Below are 17,804 nucleotides of genomic sequence, written 5' to 3'. Positions count from 1 at the left end.
TAATTGAGCTGACTTTGGTTACAGCAGATGAATCTGTAGAGATCCCTGTGGTCCTGAACAATGAGAAATCTTCGCTCTGAAACAAACATTTCAATTCATGATGTTGTGATTATTTAATTTTTTAATAAAATGCTGTGTGGAATTACAATGGGATTGCTTTACTGGCAGAAAAGTGATTTTTTTTTTTTTTTTTTAAATAATTTTTTTTATTAGTCTTAAAGAGAAAAGCTTTCTTTTTTGGAATGAATTTTGCAGCTATTTTGTGGAAAACACTACTGAAGAAGTGCTGGTACATTACCAAGAGCAGAGTGCACCTCATCCTCACTAATGTCCTTCTGAATATTAGTAGCTCAAGTCATGTATTACTATGTAAGGTCAGAAGCCTGAGCAGAGTAGCCAGAATATGTCAGAGCCTTATACTGGAGTATGTGGAAATAAATAATGGAAATAACGGAAGTTTTCTGCATATATATTCATCACTCGCCAGTGTTTGTTGTATTTGTGTCCATGTTGTGGGTTGCTTTCAATATCTGCTTGTAAGAGAGGTGGAAGACAGAGCGCCTCTTAAATTGTGCCTTTTCTGTATGTCATCTGTGAAGTGTGCCTTAGGTCTATAAGGCTTTATGTTTTTGCAGGCTACCCACAAGCTATCTTTAATTTCCCTGTTTTAAAGAATAGTGCTCAGAGGATAATCTCAGACCTGTAGGATTTTTATTCACTTATGCCTGGAAACTAAAGTGGTTTTCAGACTGTTGCAGCAGTAAAGGTTGAAGTGGCAGATGCTTGGTCAAACTTTTGGCAGTTTCTCTGATCCCCTCTGTTCTGTATCTGTAGGAGCAGAACTTCTTGTTTGTTTGCTGTCCTGGGCTCCAACTAAACATGCATTTTTACCTTGAATTATACAACTGACATATGTGCAATACTTCCTCTCACCCTGCCCATCCCTCTCCTCTCCCCCTCTTGCTTATTTTCTGGCATTGTTCCAGGTTTTGGTTTGGGTTTAGGGTTTTTTAGCACACTGTAAGAAATGGCCCCATGATCCAGATGACAGCTTTATCTCATATTTACAAATCTCGAAAGGTAACTTCAGAACATTTGAAGCTATTTACAATTGGTTGAATTCTTTGAAAAACGCAGACAAAATTGTGCTCGGAGCATTTTTGTGGTACCTCATCTGTGGTACAGCTGTTGAGTTTCACAATTTTTAAGAGGAAGTGTGTCTTATTACCTGATGCAGAGATGATCAGAGCTATTACCCGCTCTTTCACTAGCAGTGTCCATTTATTCATGTGAAGGAATTTAGTCTCGGTCAGATCTGAGCTACCTGTTCAGCATTGCTATGAATTGTAGATGCAAACATTTAAAGTTGAGTGTTCTCTTGCAGGAAATCCAAAGCGAACATTTTGCTCAGTGTCACCGTGCTGCTGTTTGAGAGATGTGACAGTGCCCTCTCTTGGCTCTTCTGAACAGTTTTGGGTTTCTTTTAAAGAAACAATACTGAAATACTGTACAATAAAGAGTAAAACTTGTCTGTTGACATTAGTCTGATTAAGCAGACTTAAAACAAATGTAAGACACAAACAGCAAAGAATGCAACAGTTCGTAATGTTAATGTCAACCCATTTCTGTGCCATGCCTTTGTTTTGGATGGAACTTTCAAAATACTCTTCTTGTGTTTAATGCCTGGCCATGTCAAAAGCTTCTGTAAATGCGCTTGTCATAAGATGCTGTTTGCGCAGGGTTTCACTTAATGATTTGGGGTAGATCCAAATGTGATCTCGTAGATAGCAGGGTGTTTGAAACACTGTCTCAAAGATACTTTCTGACAGCCATGACTGTTATATGTCTGTTTCTTTGCTGAGCGGACTGTGTCCATGAGATCCAGCAGGATTCCCTGGAAGCTGCCCAGTATAAACTAATCAGAGAGCCCCCCCTGGTGTCTGAAAGTGTCCTCGGATATTAAATTTATATCAATCCCAGGAAGTCTTGGCAATCAAAGTAGTCACTTTTTCCCTTCACATCTGGACGTAAATTATTTTCTTGTTGCAGAGGTCACAGGAATCATGGGTAGGGCATGGAATGAGGGCCATAGAAAACATGGGAAAGGAAGAATAAAACTGTATTTCCACCTTCTTAGAAATGGTTATTTTTAAGTGACCTGGAAGAAAGCCAAGCTATACAACAGTTGGTTGTTTTTTTCTTTCCTTGAAGTTTACATTTGTTGCTGAATTAAATGTGGCTTAAAGATACTTTGTTTTGGAATGCTTTGTGCCATTAGAGCTCATCTTGGCACTTACAAGAGCTTTCTCCTAGTTGCTAAGGACAATAACTTTACTACAGGAGTGTTTTAGACACAGAGCATGCTTCTGTGCTCCTTTCTTTTGGCATTACTTAATTTCCCTTGTTTTCCTTCCGTTTCCCCCTTTTGACCCTGATGCTGCCATGCACTTTGAGCTCTTCTATAATGCTGGATTATTATTTTTTATAGGATAAGTTTGCATCTTTCCAAGCATATTTCCATTCTTAAATTCTTTCCTCTAAGAAATTAAGGAAATGTTTCATTTTATGTTTTCCCCTCCCAACTCTCCATCAAGACTCTCAAACAAGCGCTTCAGGAGGGGTTAGAAAAACAAACAGAACCTTTCCATACAACTCCCTGCCTTTCCTCGATGGGACAAGGGAACTAGTGTGCGTTAAGCTGCAAAGCCCTGAAGCCTGTAGCTTTGGAGTTGTGGGTTTTTTTTTTACGTTCTATGCTTATGGGGAATAAAGATGGTATTAGTTTATGTTTGTATGGCAAAGAAGATGTCAGGAGCAGAAGCTTGAGGTGCATTTAGCAGAAATGAATTTGTGAAATGTTAATTGCTGTTGTTCATAACTACTGCTGTGTTCCTACATGGCTTTTTTTACATAGATAGGTTCTGTTAGCTTGCTGATTATTTATTCAGTCGTGTAGCTTACACTTTTTAGACACCAAGTTGAATAAAATCATAAACCAGAATCTGACAGCAGGATTCTCATGCTGAGAATTCAAGATTAAGTCCAGGAATTTTATTCTGTTTTAACAGTTACCTTCTGTGTTCCCCTTCAGGCTTAAGGGGATGTTATTCTTGATTCTGCTGTTTATAGCTCTCAGTGACAAGATCTTTGCTATCCTTATGCCAAATAAAATTGAATGGGGTATTGCTTGAGTGCTGCATTGTGCCAACTCCTACATGAACAGAGGGATGACTTATTAAGAGTCTTTATTTTTTTTAACCCCTCTTCTAGACCTTCAGGATCAGAGGAGCTTTTTAAGCAGCAAATGCCTTCTCCACATTGCATTATAAGATAACTAGGTTGTTCTTGCAGTATAATCCGTTTGACTTTGTGGGATGGTTTGTGTTGAGAACAGTCATCTTACAGGATTCTTTTAACTTGTATGATGTGCTTTAAACAGTTAGGTGAACTTTCAAACCTTTGTTACAATAGGTGCAAGCATGTTATTTTAAATATACTGCAAAGTACATAGGGAAAGATGAGGGCTTTACTAGATTACTAGATTTTTTTACTAGATTTCCTTTTAGTAATAGTAATGCTTTCATTCCTATTGAATGCTATAGTGCTCCATAACTGTAGAGCTGTTTTTCAAGCATTCTCTGTATAAATGATGTTTTGGGCCTGCTCACTCACGTTAAAATACAAGGATAATCATTGTTATCAAATATATCTGGGTGTTTTTAGGGCCCCAAAGGAGCTTGTAGTTAAAGGTTACCAGTTTGAGAGATTTTTTTGAAAATGTAATCGCATACTATTTTAATATAACCAATATGGAAAAATTGCTTCCTTTTTGCAAGTGATGTTTTTCTGTGAGCTCTCATGGAGACCGTCTGAGCTCCATATAGTATTTGCATTTCTTTAATGGTGAAGCAGAGTGCACTGCAGCTTTTCTTCTTTTGCTGTTTTCCCTTAATTAAATAAATTCAAGCTAGGAAACAGGCTTTGTAGTGAATCTCATCTCCCTTACTTCAGTCTGGTACTGATATTCTTGAGTTTCTCGTGTAGCACTCATCGTTAACAAAAAATCTGCTTCTGATTGAGTTATAAATTCTCTTGCAAATAACTGTACACCATACAAACCTGTAAGCAAATATTTGGGGATGCTATCAGCTTTGACTGTCGTGGTTTGGTCTGGCTTTTAATTTGACCAGAAGCCATTTTTACTGGACCAAATCCAGCTGTAATGTAATCCCTAGTTTCTCATCTGTATTCTTGAAGACTAATAAAATAGTAAAACCTTCTTAAAGACAACTTAAATGTGTTATATAGTGTCCTCAGGGTAACTTCTGCACTAAAGATGTTTTCTTTCCCACCCTGTAGAGGTATCTCATTAAGTGAGATAGGCACGAGTGTCATTATTAAGTTTTCATGTGTTTCTCAGTTTTGATGCTAATCTTCATGTGTGAATTTTTTTTTCCCTTTGCAGCACCAATGTGGTTATGAATTATTCAGAAATAGAGTCTAAGGTTCGAGAAGCAACCAATGATGATCCATGGGGACCTTCAGGGCAACTCATGGGAGAGATTGCCAAGTAAGTGATAATTTGGTTCAGTGATGAAGAAAAGAAAGGTGCATTTTATACAGGAGTGTGACATTTGCTGCTAAATCAACTCTGTGGTATGCTGCCTGATAATGCTGAAAAGTTGCTGTAAATCAAGTCTTACTTTCTTAACACATAATCTTATAATATATTGAAAACTGTCAAACAAAAATGAAGTCAAAGTCTTTTTTAAGGTCTTGATTTTTATTTATGGAGCCTCATAATTCTTTCAATATATCTGCCTGTTTTGGAATGCTTATTTTCAAACTGCTTTCTTGTGACTTTTCAAAATAGAGAAAACCATGTCACATTCTTCCTTGAACTTTTTTTCTGTTAACAATTAGCTTGGAAGTTGCATGCTTGACTAGTTGCAGTGGTTATTAGAGAATTATGTTAAACATTACCTTCGTTATAAATTAGTGAAGGTTCTTTTACTGCCTCAGATTTTTAGAATTACTTATTTCTTTTGTAGTGCTGGCGTGTAAATTACTTCTATATGAGTAAGAAAGAGGGATAGCTTTTTCCCTCATCAAATGTGAATGGGCTTAGATCAAGTCTGCCATCTACTGTCAGCCCTGAGTCTTAACAAGCCAGGGCGCCAAACCACGGTGACTAAAATTTCTTTACTCCTTTTGTTTAATTCTTTAGGGCAACGTTTATGTATGAACAGTTTCCAGAACTTATGAACATGCTTTGGACTCGAATGCTGAAAGACAATAAAAAGAACTGGAGGAGAGTTTATAAGGTGTGTATGTATATGAGCTGGAAATATTCAAGACTTTGTGTTGGGCTATAAAGGACATAATTCTTGTTGCTTGTATAATGTGCTGATGTTGTGTCTTGTTTAGATACTGCTGTATCACTCCACTAGCAACCTGTAATTTCTTTTCCTAACTGCTACTGAAGTCAAAAGATGTCTTTCTAGTGCTGTATATAAAAGAAACAAAATTTCTGGGTTTAGAAGTGTGTCTTAAGATGCTACCTAATGAACATAATAAAGCAATTACATTTTGCTGATATTCAAGTATTGGAGTAGCATTCACATTTTGAATCTACCCAAAGGAGTTGTTACGGTGCTCCATGAGAAGTAGATAAGAAGTTATTGTGCTGTGGGGAAAATATTTTGGAAGGAACTCAAGAATACCTGAAATAAAATGGAAACGAATCTTAATTTTATTTCAGTTCATAATTCTCTGAAAATAGTAGCTTTGAATGGACCAGATTTTCTTGCAGATCTTATAGGAGGTTTTTATGTCCTACTTGTGTTCTGGAAAAAGAAGTGAATCATTTGCATTTTTCCTGTCTTTGCTTAATTAACATTGTAGAGAAACTTTTTGCTTATCTCATGCTGCACTTAAAGTGGTGTTCAGTGTTCACTGAATTATGCAAATATAACCTCATATTTTAGATGTGGTGTATTGGACTAGCTTATATTTTTGTTTTCCTTGATGCCAGGATTGTAACAAGACAGAATTAATTCTAAGCCATGGCTTGTGCTTTTCACAGGTTCTTGATGTTTTGTATTCATAGTAATTGTTTTCCCTGACGTACAATATAAATTAATATTTAATGCTACCACACATAGCTACTTAATGTTATAAAGACTGCTTGGAATTACTTAATCAGGTTTGGATAGGTTGAAATATAATGATAGTTTTAGCTGATAAAGGAGATACTTTGAAGAAAGAGAATGTATTCTTTATTTCTAGATACAAATCCTCAACATAAAATTATAATTAAAGTACTACTTAAACTTCATTTATTTTGTTGCTTGCTTAAAATTGTCCTGAAATGCAGTTTTGTATATCCATTGTATCCTGCAGAAGGCTTCTTAAATTTCTGTAGGAGTTACTTTTTGGCAAAACCATTGGAAAATTGTGTGCAAAAGAGGCAAAAGAAAGTGCTTTGTTTACCAGGGTTAACTTTTTCTCTTACATTGCTACTGCTATATTTTAAAATCAGCAGTAGCTGATGAAAGTAACTACTTGTGATTTAGTAATGACAAATTAGAGTTTCTCAAGTACAGTTTTGATATTCTAAAGAGCAAAAGGTGCATGTGGGGAAAGCGTGGTTTTTCTGTGTGAACCCATATAATGAGCATTTATTTAAAAGGGGAAAGTCTTATTACTTACTAATTTGGGGAGGGGGTAGGTTTGCTTTTCTATTGCAGCTTTTTTTTTCTTATCCTTTAAAAAAGATAGAGCTTTTGTTCATACAATCATAAGGTGCTTTGTATTTTTATAGTCTTTGCTGCTCCTAGCTTACCTCATAAGGAATGGATCAGAGCGTGTTGTTACAAGTGCCAGAGAACACATTTATGATTTGCGATCCCTGGAAAATTACCACTTTGTAGGTGAGCAATAGAAAAATCTTATAAGCAAATTAAAACAGTAGTTGGAGTTGTCAGTCACCTGAACCAGCTTAGAAGCTTCCCCAGTCTAATTAGAATGTGACTGTTGCCAGTTGTGTGAAGAGTGCAGAATCCAAGACGTGGGACCCTAGAGTATTAATTAGTGAAGACAAGAACTTGCAGAAAAGTCTGGCTAATAACAACAGAACCAACACAACATGAGTGTTCGGGTTTATATTAAAATATGCACTAGAGACTGGTCCCCTGTGGTGTCCGTAAAGGAATAGCTTTAATCATATGGGAAGAAAAGGTTAGAGCTCCAAAACATACACATCTGTTTGAAGCTGGGTTTTTTTTTAACTCCCACCAAATAATATTTACAGTGCAAAGGCAGCAAGGCCAGTGTGTGTTTTGAATGTGAAAAAGGCTGGGAAAGGAGCACATTTAGCTTGTAGTGCATCCCAACTGAAAGCTGGTTTTCGAGAATTCAGTTGTGCAGTAAGACTGAGTTTGTGCAGTTAAACTTGCAAAACTGTACTAAAAAGACTGAGAAAGAGATGTTGTATTTGGAAGGGTTAAAATTGTTCCATTGAAGAATATAATTTCTGTTTCAATCTCTTGTTAATCTTTTAAATGTTTCAGCAGCAGTGAGATGTTTCTAAATACACCGTTCAGGAAAATCCATTTATCTAAGGATGAACATTTGTGCTGAAACAAAATATTTGGTCGGTCTCTTTTAAAGAAATTAGTGGACCTCAGTAAGCATAAGCTGTTTCTCTGACTGTTGTGTCTGTAATTCAGATTGCTCAGTTTGATGTTCGGTATTACTGCCTCTGATTAATTTTTTTCTCTTCCCCCCCCCCCCCCCCCAAATCCATCATCTCTGTCCTGTTTTACCTATACAGATGAAAATGGCAAAGACCAGGGTATAAACATACGCCAGAAGGTAAAGGAAATGGTTGAGTTTGCTCAAGATGATGATCGACTTCGGGAAGAGAGAAAGAAAGCAAAGAAGAACAAAGACAAATACATTGGGGTTTCTTCGGACAGTGTTGGAGGGTTCAGATACAGTGAGTACTAGGCTTTCTTGGTCAAGGATTGACCATCTTTTAACTTGGCTTGGATAACACAAATAATGTAAGGAATTTCTAAGATGCTCCTCTAGGTGCTTTTTTCTTTATATTTCTTTAACTGCCAGTGTTGCTGTTATAAAAGAATTCTTGCACGTTTTCCCCCACATAAAGATTTTTACAGTAATTCATTTAAATTTGTAAGTTAGTTTTTTTCTTTTTACATTAAAAACTAACTATAAACTTATACAAATGACAATGCATTGGCTTAGCCAAAACTTAGCTGTCTCTTTTTTATTCATAGGCAGAGTCTCCTTGTGAAATGAATGCTGCTGTAGCAGAAATAGATAAATAAATGCCCTCGTAAGTAAGGGTTTCTTAGTCAGTCTTAGAAAGTGATGACACTTTCCACCCACTACAGCATAAGAATTGCTTCACCTACTCCTTCCTGTCAACCTCCTTTAGAACCTTTTTAAATTTGTGTTAGGGCTTTTAGGGCAGTAATAGTGTTTGGGTGAAACAACAGATATATGCCCTTAAACTTTTTCCCAAGTAATAGTGTTGGGACACTTGAAAGATATCTGGGTATTAACTGTATGGATTCTGATGTCTGTCAGATCTGACTTCAAATGCATGCACTAAGTACTTTGTAAGTGGTGGAGTTTGTATTTCAGGAATTTACCAATACAGCTGTTCGTGTCTCAGTTTGTGTGTTTAAAATCTAAGTTCCTTTATTTAAAAACATTCATGCACAAAGTGAAAAGTAAAAACCAAGCCACTATCCAAATGCTGTTGACAGGTAGCCTGATGTCCCCTTGCTTTGGAAACAAATTCACCTGTTTTGCTGAGGTGACCAGTGTGCTTCGTGTGTGCATTGAGTTCTGTTAGACTATTTGGATCTTCGGTATAGTGTGTTTGTAGGATCGTGGCCTTGGAGGATGTAATGCCATCAGCTTGATTCTGTTTGTAGAGGACACAGTTTTCCCTGAAAGCCTTGGCTAGATAAAGGCACACAACCAGCACTATGTAAGTGTTCAGCTTCCTTCTTGCTCCCCAGTCCCTGCCATAATGTATAGCAGGGATCTGAGCTTGAACTGTTTTTTTATGCCTGATGTATCCCAGTATATGTCACCCATGATCCAGCTGTCAGTCTTGAGATGTTTAGCTGTATTTTCTTTGCCTTGAGTAACTCCTTGGCCGCTTTTCTTAAGGGATGGGTCACAGAGTCACAATGGCACATGGCTCTGGTTTGCTAGTCAGTGACCCCTTTGAGAGAAGGGGCTGATACAAGATCTGAGTAGTAACTGTAGGATTTAAACCTCACCTGTCTGTCTCTGGTGCTGCGTATGTTTTTTACTCTTCACTGTGAGCCTTAAATTTAGATTTGCTCTCTTCTGGTTTTGACAGGTTACTTATTTTGTTCCTCTGTTCTCCCTTTTCCTCATATGCAGTTGTTGAAAACCTCTATCTCCATGGCAGGATATGTCTAGTTTTATTATATTCTTTTAGGCTTTTGCTACCTGCTTGGAATTCTGGTGATTCTTTTCTAAGAAATACTTGTGAGTCACTGCATTTGTACTTTAAGTACGTGTCCTTCTGTTCTTTCACTGAGCTTATCTTTTGACTAGCTCTGTACATTCGTGGTCTCCCTGTATGCTGGGTAGAACTCTTTGTCCATATGCTCTTTAGTTATCATTCAAATTTTTTAATTTAAAGGAATATCTCCGTTGGCTTGTATTTAGTTTTAATAGTAAAGGATTTTTAATTATCTCTTCAGTGAGTAAGGTTAAAATAATAATCTTTGTAGCGGCATAAAACAAACTTTTCCCTGGTCAGACTTGTCATCTAGAAAATTCTAGTTGTTTAAATCTAAAATGCTTGTATTTTCAGGGTTTTCCTTAGCTCTTTTCGTCCTGAAAATACCAAGTTCTTGAGGTTTTTTAATTTACTTCAAGATTCCTGTTGCACGAGGAAACCTAATACTGGATTTTATGTTAAAACGCTTGAGAGCTTGGCATGAACTGAAATAAGGACATTTTATTCTCCCGCAACATTTAACAGCAGTATGTTTCTTAGCAATATCTTCTTTTTCAGTGATAAAGATATCGCTGACTCTCACTGATTTGCAACAGGTTCTCTACTTTGTAAAAGTTTGCCTATCCTTTATGGATCTAAACAAATACCATTGGAGGCTTGCACTTATATCTGCAGTGAGAAAATACATCTTCCTGTATGTGACAGTATTGGACAGATATAGCTCAAATTTTGCACCTTGTAGTGCTGGAATCTATCATTTAATTAAAAGTGGCTTAATTGAATTAACATCAAGATTACACTATAATTTGCATGTAACTTGAAATAATGAATTTTTCACCATTCTTCTTTTGTGCTACTAAATATTACTCAGCTTAAGTAAATATATATTGGGTTGTTTTATATGCCTGTATTTTCTGATGTAAGATCACAGTACAAGTTAGTAATGTATACTGTGTTTCTGGTAGTTAAGTCTTTGTTAAGTGTTTTGTTTTTTCTTTTAAATTAAACTTAAGTTGTCTGAGTGTGTATAAATAAACCTAGCTTAAGTCTTTTAAGCTTTATTAATGAGATTAATAAGCAAATATACTTATTTCAAGTAAAACTTAGTTGCTAAGCTAAGATGGATGGATGTCTTGAATACTTCATTTAGGGGGAGCAAAGATTTTTGATTTTTTGGTAACAGTGCTTAGTAAAGATGCTCAGGGTACTCAGTGGCTGCTGAAATGGTGAGTTGCTTTATTGTCTTTTTCTCTCTTTAGAAGGTTTTTTCACTCACAGTGTGGAGAAGAAAGAACAGAAATTTATGTGTTGCACACTTACATCTTTCCATATTTTGGTACTACACTTCTATGTGCTCACGAATGTCAACATATAAAAAAAAACATTGATTTACTTCTGAGCACACAGCTTGGCCAAGAATGGGATATCATGTATTAAGTGCCTGTTACAGAACTGGCACATCCTGTTTCTGATAAGCTGCTTATGCAGCCAGGGTTGACTTTGCCTCTTGTGCTTCTCCAGCAGAGTCCAGCAGTATCTTGATGTGCTGTGCTGTGCAGTGCATTAAGATTGTATCGTTGTCATAAACAAAAGTCTTTGAATCTGCATTCCTGCCACTTAATGATTGGCATTACATGCTGTGCCTTGCTATAATAGTGTTGATTCAGCACTGTGGGAGCTTTCAGTTTGCTTTAAAAACTTGTAAGGTTTATGCATGTAGGTCAGGGGGGCTTGAGACTGGTTCCAGAAAGACCACAGGCATTTTTTTTCTTGTTATCTTTAATATGGCTTATCTTAATGCCTTACACAGGTGAAAGATACGATCCTGAGCCCAAGTCAAAATGGGATGAAGAATGGGATAAAAAAACTGCCTTTCCATTCAGTGATAAGTTAGGTGAGCTGAGCGACAAAATTGGAAGCACGATCGATGATACCATCCGCAAGTTCCAAAGGAAAGATAGAGAAGACTCTCCAGAAAGGTGCAGGTACTAAGTTATTTTAACATTAATTTATTCTAGGCAATTGCTATTATAAAGCTCTTCAACATTGCTAATTATTAGTGATAATACTCTCATTCTTGTCTGTATGGAAGCATGTTTGGGTTCAGTATCTGCTTTCTGGACTTCATTTACAGCCCTTACTGGCCTTGGGGAATAATGGAGCTCTGTCAGTGGTTAACTGCTCTTGGCTGTCTTCCATTACTGCCCCTAGCTTAGCTGCTGGCAAAGCAGGGGATTTGGCTGAAATTTCCTAAGCTTTTCCTTGTCTCAGCAATTCGGTGGTCTTCCTTGCACCAGTGCACTGGAAGGAACTGGAACTGCTGGAAGCAAGGAGCTGGAGGCTGCTGCAGTTACTCTGAATGCTGAAGTGCGAAAGAGGAGAGAGATGTAAAACTACTTAGACCTACCTTCACACAGTGCTTTTTCCCTGAGCTGATGTCAGGGATTGCAAACTGAAGGTGACTTATTTAAAACCATTTAAAAAGTCAATTTCAGTTGAACCTCCTCAAGAAACTTGTATGTTACATCTGGCCATTAAATTTCTTCAGTAAGGAAGAAAACCTGCCCTGCTTTGCCTGCAGAAAGAACTGCACATTACAGTTCAACAGGTCCATTGAATTTTACTGTGAGGAGATCAAATCCATACTTAACAGAATCTGAAATTGCTGTAGAGAGAGCGCTCAATAATTCCCTTTTGGAAAACAAATTTCAAATTTGCACTGAGATTTGATTAATTTTTTTTTTTATAGGAGTATCTTCAGATAGCAATTACACATGCATTTTTATGTATGTGTATATAAAAAGTACACATGCACACACCCAGATGTGCATATATTACAAAATTCAAGCCATTTTGCACAGAAACAAAATATAATGGTAGTATTTCTCAGAAAAGGAGAGTGTGGTGTCCTTGCTAGGGCATTAATAAATCATAAAACTGGTATTCTTCGCACACATCAGGGTTCCCTCTTAGAACATACTATCAATAGACTACAAAGAGAAGGGATCAGAAGAAAGGTAAACAATTTCAATTTTAACAATGGTATATTGCTGTGTGCTTTTCTGTACTTACCTTTCAAAAGCAACTTGTCACATGACATCTGGAAAGCTCACTATCCATATTTCATGTAGACGATATGCAGTGGCCATTTTTTATCTTACTTCCTTTGCTTTATTTCTGAGTGGCTCTTGGTCTTGTGCTCGGTAACTGTCAGGTGCGGTATTTGTCTAGAAATTAATTTATGGAAGTAATAAACTCGGAACTTGAAATAAAAGGAGGAAATTTTTTTGGACATACATGAGCAAAACCAATTGGGTAGTTGCAGGCTACCCTGCTATAAGAAGGAATCCAGCAGTATGGCTTCTCCAACACTGCTTTGGCTGCCAGCCTGAAATTTCCTTGTGGCTTCTCTTGGCATGGTGATTAGACAACATGGAAGATTTTTTTATCAGTGTTGAAATGAAGGGGTTTCTTCCTACAGAAGGCTCTAAGAAGATTGTTAGGTTATAGGATGTCTATTTATGCTTAAAAATACTGTAAATACAAACCTCATTGATGTTGTATTAACAGAATATTGTATTTAGATGTTGAAACTGAAAGAAACATGGAATTCTAACTATCATGTGACTTAAGCTCACAACAACATAACCTTCTCTTGTAAATGCATCATGGAATCCATTCATTTGTGTTTTCACACTTAAGCAGTTTTTCTAAAAAAAACAAAAGAAGCTTCCAGAAATTTACTAGTTTATTTGTGGCTGCTGCTATATAATGACATTGAGTTAAGTTGCCATTTTCCTTGGAAAAGTGTCTAAATGGTGATAGTTGCTCAGCTGGCAAATCTGCTGTTGTATGTTCTGTTGTTTCTATTTTAATAGCTTTATAAATCATTATTACTTTAGTATCTTAAAGCCAATAAATGTCTTGAAGCACAAAGAATAAATGACTTGCATATCTTCACAGTGGTTAACGGAATTTGGATGACACGATCTTTACCTCCAATATACACATTAGGAGAACTCTTCCAAATTTCTAGATTTGTGACTCTACTTTCAAAGCTTGTAGTTTGCATGGAAGAGAATAAAAAATGCCTGAAGTAACCAAGAGCTTAACCTGTGCTATAGGTGGCTTGACAGTAGATTTCAGTGGACGTGCAGCTCACACAGCTAACTGGAGAGAAGCCTAGTCTGCTTTTTTTCTTGAGAAGAAAAATGTTAGTACTGTCGGGCAATTGGATTCTTTTTTTCCTGAAATATATCCCCTTGGAAGTAAATACCAGAAACAATACCCCATGGGGTGGGAAAAATCTCAGTTTTTCTTTCACAGTGCTTGTTTGTTCTTAGGTGAATAAACCAGTTGCTGCCCTGAGTCAAGCCTTGTGTGCTGGAGTTGTATTTTCTAAAATACCTGCAGGTATACAGAGTATCTTCTGAAACACTACACTTTTCTTCATAAGAATTCTTAAAACTCTGTCAGTCCTTGTTTCTCCACTATTCAGAAAGGTTGATGCAGGTAATGGAATAGAAAGGAAGCAAAGCTTTTAGTACATCTGAAAAAGGATGCAACAGCCATGTTTAAAGAGAAATTCCATGTAAAGGGTTACAGGGTCAGTAAACTGTTTTTATTGTCTTAAAGAATGTTAAAAAATACCCAACTCAAAACACAAAATGCACCCCACAAAAACCTTAAGGCAAAGCAAAAAGCATGTATCCAGAGTTTAACTTCTGGAAGTTGCAACCATGAACTTCCTTTACAGGAGTCTTTTTAATTATTTGTACAACAGTAGCTATAATTTTTGGTTTTAAGTTCGCTCTGCAATTCTCAGGTGAAGCACTGCAATTTACTGCTGTGAGCACAGTAAACACATTTAAAGGGAACATTAATCTGTACTTTTTTTTCTTTGTTAACGTGACCATGAAAGAAAAATAAAGAATGGATCTCATGAGACAGTTTGGAAGCAGTACAGGTTGTCATAGAAAATTGAGGATAGTAATATTTGTCCTGCTTTCTGGCATATATATTTAATTTCTTTTCTCAAAAGCTTTTAGACATTTATTTTGCTGTAGATCATCAAAGACTTACTTTTTTTCATTTCTTACATTAGTGAGATTGATCTCTACCACTTCTGTAGCAATAGCCCCATTGATTGGACTTTGATGTTTGTCAAACACTTAACCCACAGAATGTGTATATGAACTAGGCACATTCTGTAGTAATGACAAGAGATACACTGCAGCACGTTTTAAGGGGCTGAGCCTCAGCTGTGATTGGCATGGTCTGAGATATTTTCAACATGCATCTAAAAGGCAACATTTTCCACATTTCTCTGAGGCTTTTAGGATGGATGTACCATGTACACCATGCTACTGTGCAGATCAGTCTTCTCTGGAGCTTGTGTTAAAATCCTGATGTCACAAATGAAAATGAGGCTAGTGGTCTCTCTATTTGTGCACATAGGTAGGCTATCTGTAGAAACCCAGAACTGAAACAGCAGGAGACAGTTGTGCAAGTCAGGGTTGAAGTGCTTTGGAAGGATGAGGTTAGGAGATGCCATTTGAGCTCACTTGTCCATGTAAGGCTGGCTCAAGAAAATGCCAGTAGTCACTTGGCTGGCCAGCAGCTGTGATGTATTTCTTTTACAAATAAAAGATTTAAAAAGGGAGAGAGCATTTATATTCACTGATGTTAATGAATTGAGCCATCCCCAGTGGCGAGTAGGTAATATGCATAGAGGAAATGACACACACAATGTATTCCAAGAAGCCCACTATTGTTAATAGAGAACAAAGGCTACCCTCCAGAGTATACTGCAGTTACTGTCATATTCCCACTGACAGAGGGACACTCTTTCTTAAATTTTGCAGGTTTAGTATTCTAATGCATTATTAAAATGTAAAAACCCTTCCACTTTCAACTCTATTGCTAAGGGAATTACTATTTCAAAATACGTTTCAATAAATTTAAGCTTTCTCTAAAGCAGTTTTCACTGTTATGCACAAATCTTACCTTGACGGTAACATGACTGTTGGGGGGGGGGGTGTCAATTGATTTGTTTGTGAAAGACTTAAAATACAAAAGCAGAAAATGTAACAGATTGAACAAATACCACGCAGTAGCATCTAAAAAGTTTTCACCTGAAGCAGTGACACTTTTGTTCTTTTATGTTTTAAGAATGTGTGTTCTGAGATAGAAAATGATCAATATCACTGCAATGGAATTCTTGAAATCCAAATGGTAGTACCTGTGTTTGGTTCACTGCATTCTGTCTCTTGGTGTAAGTACAGAGCAGATCCGCCAACTTAGGTTCTTGTTACTGAAGTGTTATATAATATGTGGAGGAGTTCCTGTCAGAAGGTAATTAAATGTTCTGGATTTAAACACTGATTTCCTATTATCCTTTGCTGTGGACTTGCAGTCAGTGTATAACAAAATAACTTTCTTTTCTTCATCCCTTTTGTACAGTAGGTGTAATGCCATGCCATGTCATGTTGATGCATTAGGTAAGGGTAAAGTGTTTCCTTTCTCAAATGTAGGAAGAAGCAATATTTTCATTATGAATCATTGCTACAAGGAACTACAGTAACCAAAATTCTTGTGGCTTAAGCCAAATGTTTACAGAGTTAACTGAGAAGCCAGTCACAAGTGGTATTCTATTGCTTTTGTTTTTCTAGTGACAGTGATGAAGAAAAATCAAGACGAGGTAAATCTCCCAAAGCTGAGTTTAAAGATGAAGAGACTGTGACAACAAAACACATTCATATTACACAAGCTACAGAAACTACCATCAGACACAAACGCACAGCAAATCCTTCAAAAACAATTGACTTGGGAGCAGCAGCACATTATACAGGAGATAAAGTGAGTCCAGAACAGAATGTTGATGCTCATACTGCACAGCCTACAGCAAAGGTGAGACCATAAGAGAGCACAATAAAACATGATTTTGGAAACAGTTTTCTTCTGACCTTTGAGACAGTTTCTAGTTTAGGGTATAAGTTCTGTTATACACCCTTCAAAAATGTTTAGTTGGGGCTTTCAAAGGCTGTGGAACCATTTGATTATAATTAATTGTTTGCTTTAAGATGCAGAATTTTTAAAATCTAGTCACTACCATGGTGTACTCTCTCCAGAAAAGCAAAAAGACAATCTTGGCCTGAAATGTGAAGGATTATCTGAACCATCACACTTAACAAATTCTTCAGTTATGATAAAAGAAACCTGAGTCACTGGCTTGTCAGTATTTGGTTTTAGGCTTAGCCACGTTTCAGTGATTGTTGCCTTCAAAGATAAATCTGCCATCTCTCCAGAAAACAAAAAACAACCGCAAAGCCACAGAAAACTTCTCAGAGTCATGTAGGATGAGTAATGACATCATGAGATGAGATCTGTTGTGTTATTTCTTCTTCAGGCTTCTGTACCCTCTGGCAGCAAGTCATCCAATGACCTGCTTGATCTGTTGTTTGATGGAGCTAGCCAGCCAGTTTCAGCAGGTAGGCATGTCTTGGCTTTATTTTCGTAATGCATATTTTGAACCAGTTCTGAGGATAAGCTTGTTTGATATATTGATAGAGTAGTAGGTAAATTGAGAAATGAATACTCAAAAAATTTAGAGCTGCCTAAAATCTTTCGTGGCAGGGGTAGTGTATGTGCTATTGCATGGGACCAATAAATGTTAGCAGCACAAAGATTAATTGTCAGATCAGTCTGTCAGAAACTGTCTTTGTAATACATTTATAATTAACTCTAAAAGCAAATGCAATCCATTCACATTCAGACATTTCTCCTAGTGCAATTCAAAGGCTAGGCAGCTGGAGATGGATGATCTTCATATAAGCTTTCATCTAAAGTATATGGCAAACTTGTTTCTTTATTTTGTTTTGGCACTTGGTTGATCCCAACCCTAATACCAAAAAAGACATTGCTACCTAAAAGTAAAATTACTCATTGTAAAACATGTCCCTTCACTTAGTAAACACGCAGTTAAATTTTAAGTCCATTAACCTTCACAAGGAGTTACGCTCTCAAAATGCAGTTTCTTTTCAGGAGTACGTTTAAATGTTAATGTATTGCATGCAGGATTGATAAAGGAGTTCAGGGGTTTGGTGGTTTACTTTTCAAAACCTGTAACTTTAAAGTGCTTTGTTGTGCTTACAGGTTCTCTGTATTGACAGATTTGATTGTGGCTAGCATAGCTTAGAAAAGGATTTTCATGCACTTACAGTCTAGTGGCACAGTTGGGAGAGAATTTTTATTTAAAGATCACACTGAA

The 17,804-nt window shown here is 36.8% G+C and overlaps 1 protein-coding gene across 2 annotated transcripts in view; it reads left to right on the top strand.

The window, feature by feature from the left end:
- Window positions 1-17,804, top strand: part of CLINT1 (clathrin interactor 1) — a 50,921-nt gene that overhangs the window by 22,121 nt on the left and 10,996 nt on the right. The window contains exons 2-8 of one of the 2 annotated variants that reach the window (XM_062607517.1): window positions 4,466-4,570; window positions 5,228-5,324; window positions 6,824-6,932; window positions 7,835-7,999; window positions 11,346-11,520; window positions 16,207-16,444; window positions 16,944-17,025. In XM_062607517.1, coding sequence (XP_062463501.1) covers window positions 4,466-4,570; window positions 5,228-5,324; window positions 6,824-6,932; window positions 7,835-7,999; window positions 11,346-11,520; window positions 16,207-16,444; window positions 16,944-17,025 — 971 coding nt within the window. Of the gene's footprint in view, window positions 1-4,444; window positions 4,571-5,227; window positions 5,325-6,823; window positions 6,933-7,834; window positions 8,000-11,345; window positions 11,521-16,206; window positions 16,445-16,943; window positions 17,026-17,804 lie in introns of those variants that run through there. The other variant, XM_062607519.1, reaches the window with a different exon arrangement.

The sequence above is a fragment of the Pezoporus occidentalis genome, unplaced genomic scaffold (assembly GCF_034315485.1).
Source record: "Pezoporus occidentalis ecotype Australia unplaced genomic scaffold, CSIRO_AGI_Poc_V1 ctg124, whole genome shotgun sequence".
NCBI lineage: Eukaryota > Metazoa > Chordata > Aves > Psittaciformes > Psittacidae > Pezoporus > Pezoporus occidentalis.
Note: the sequence above shows the minus strand (reverse complement) of the source record. Positions and strands in the feature narration are given on the sequence as shown.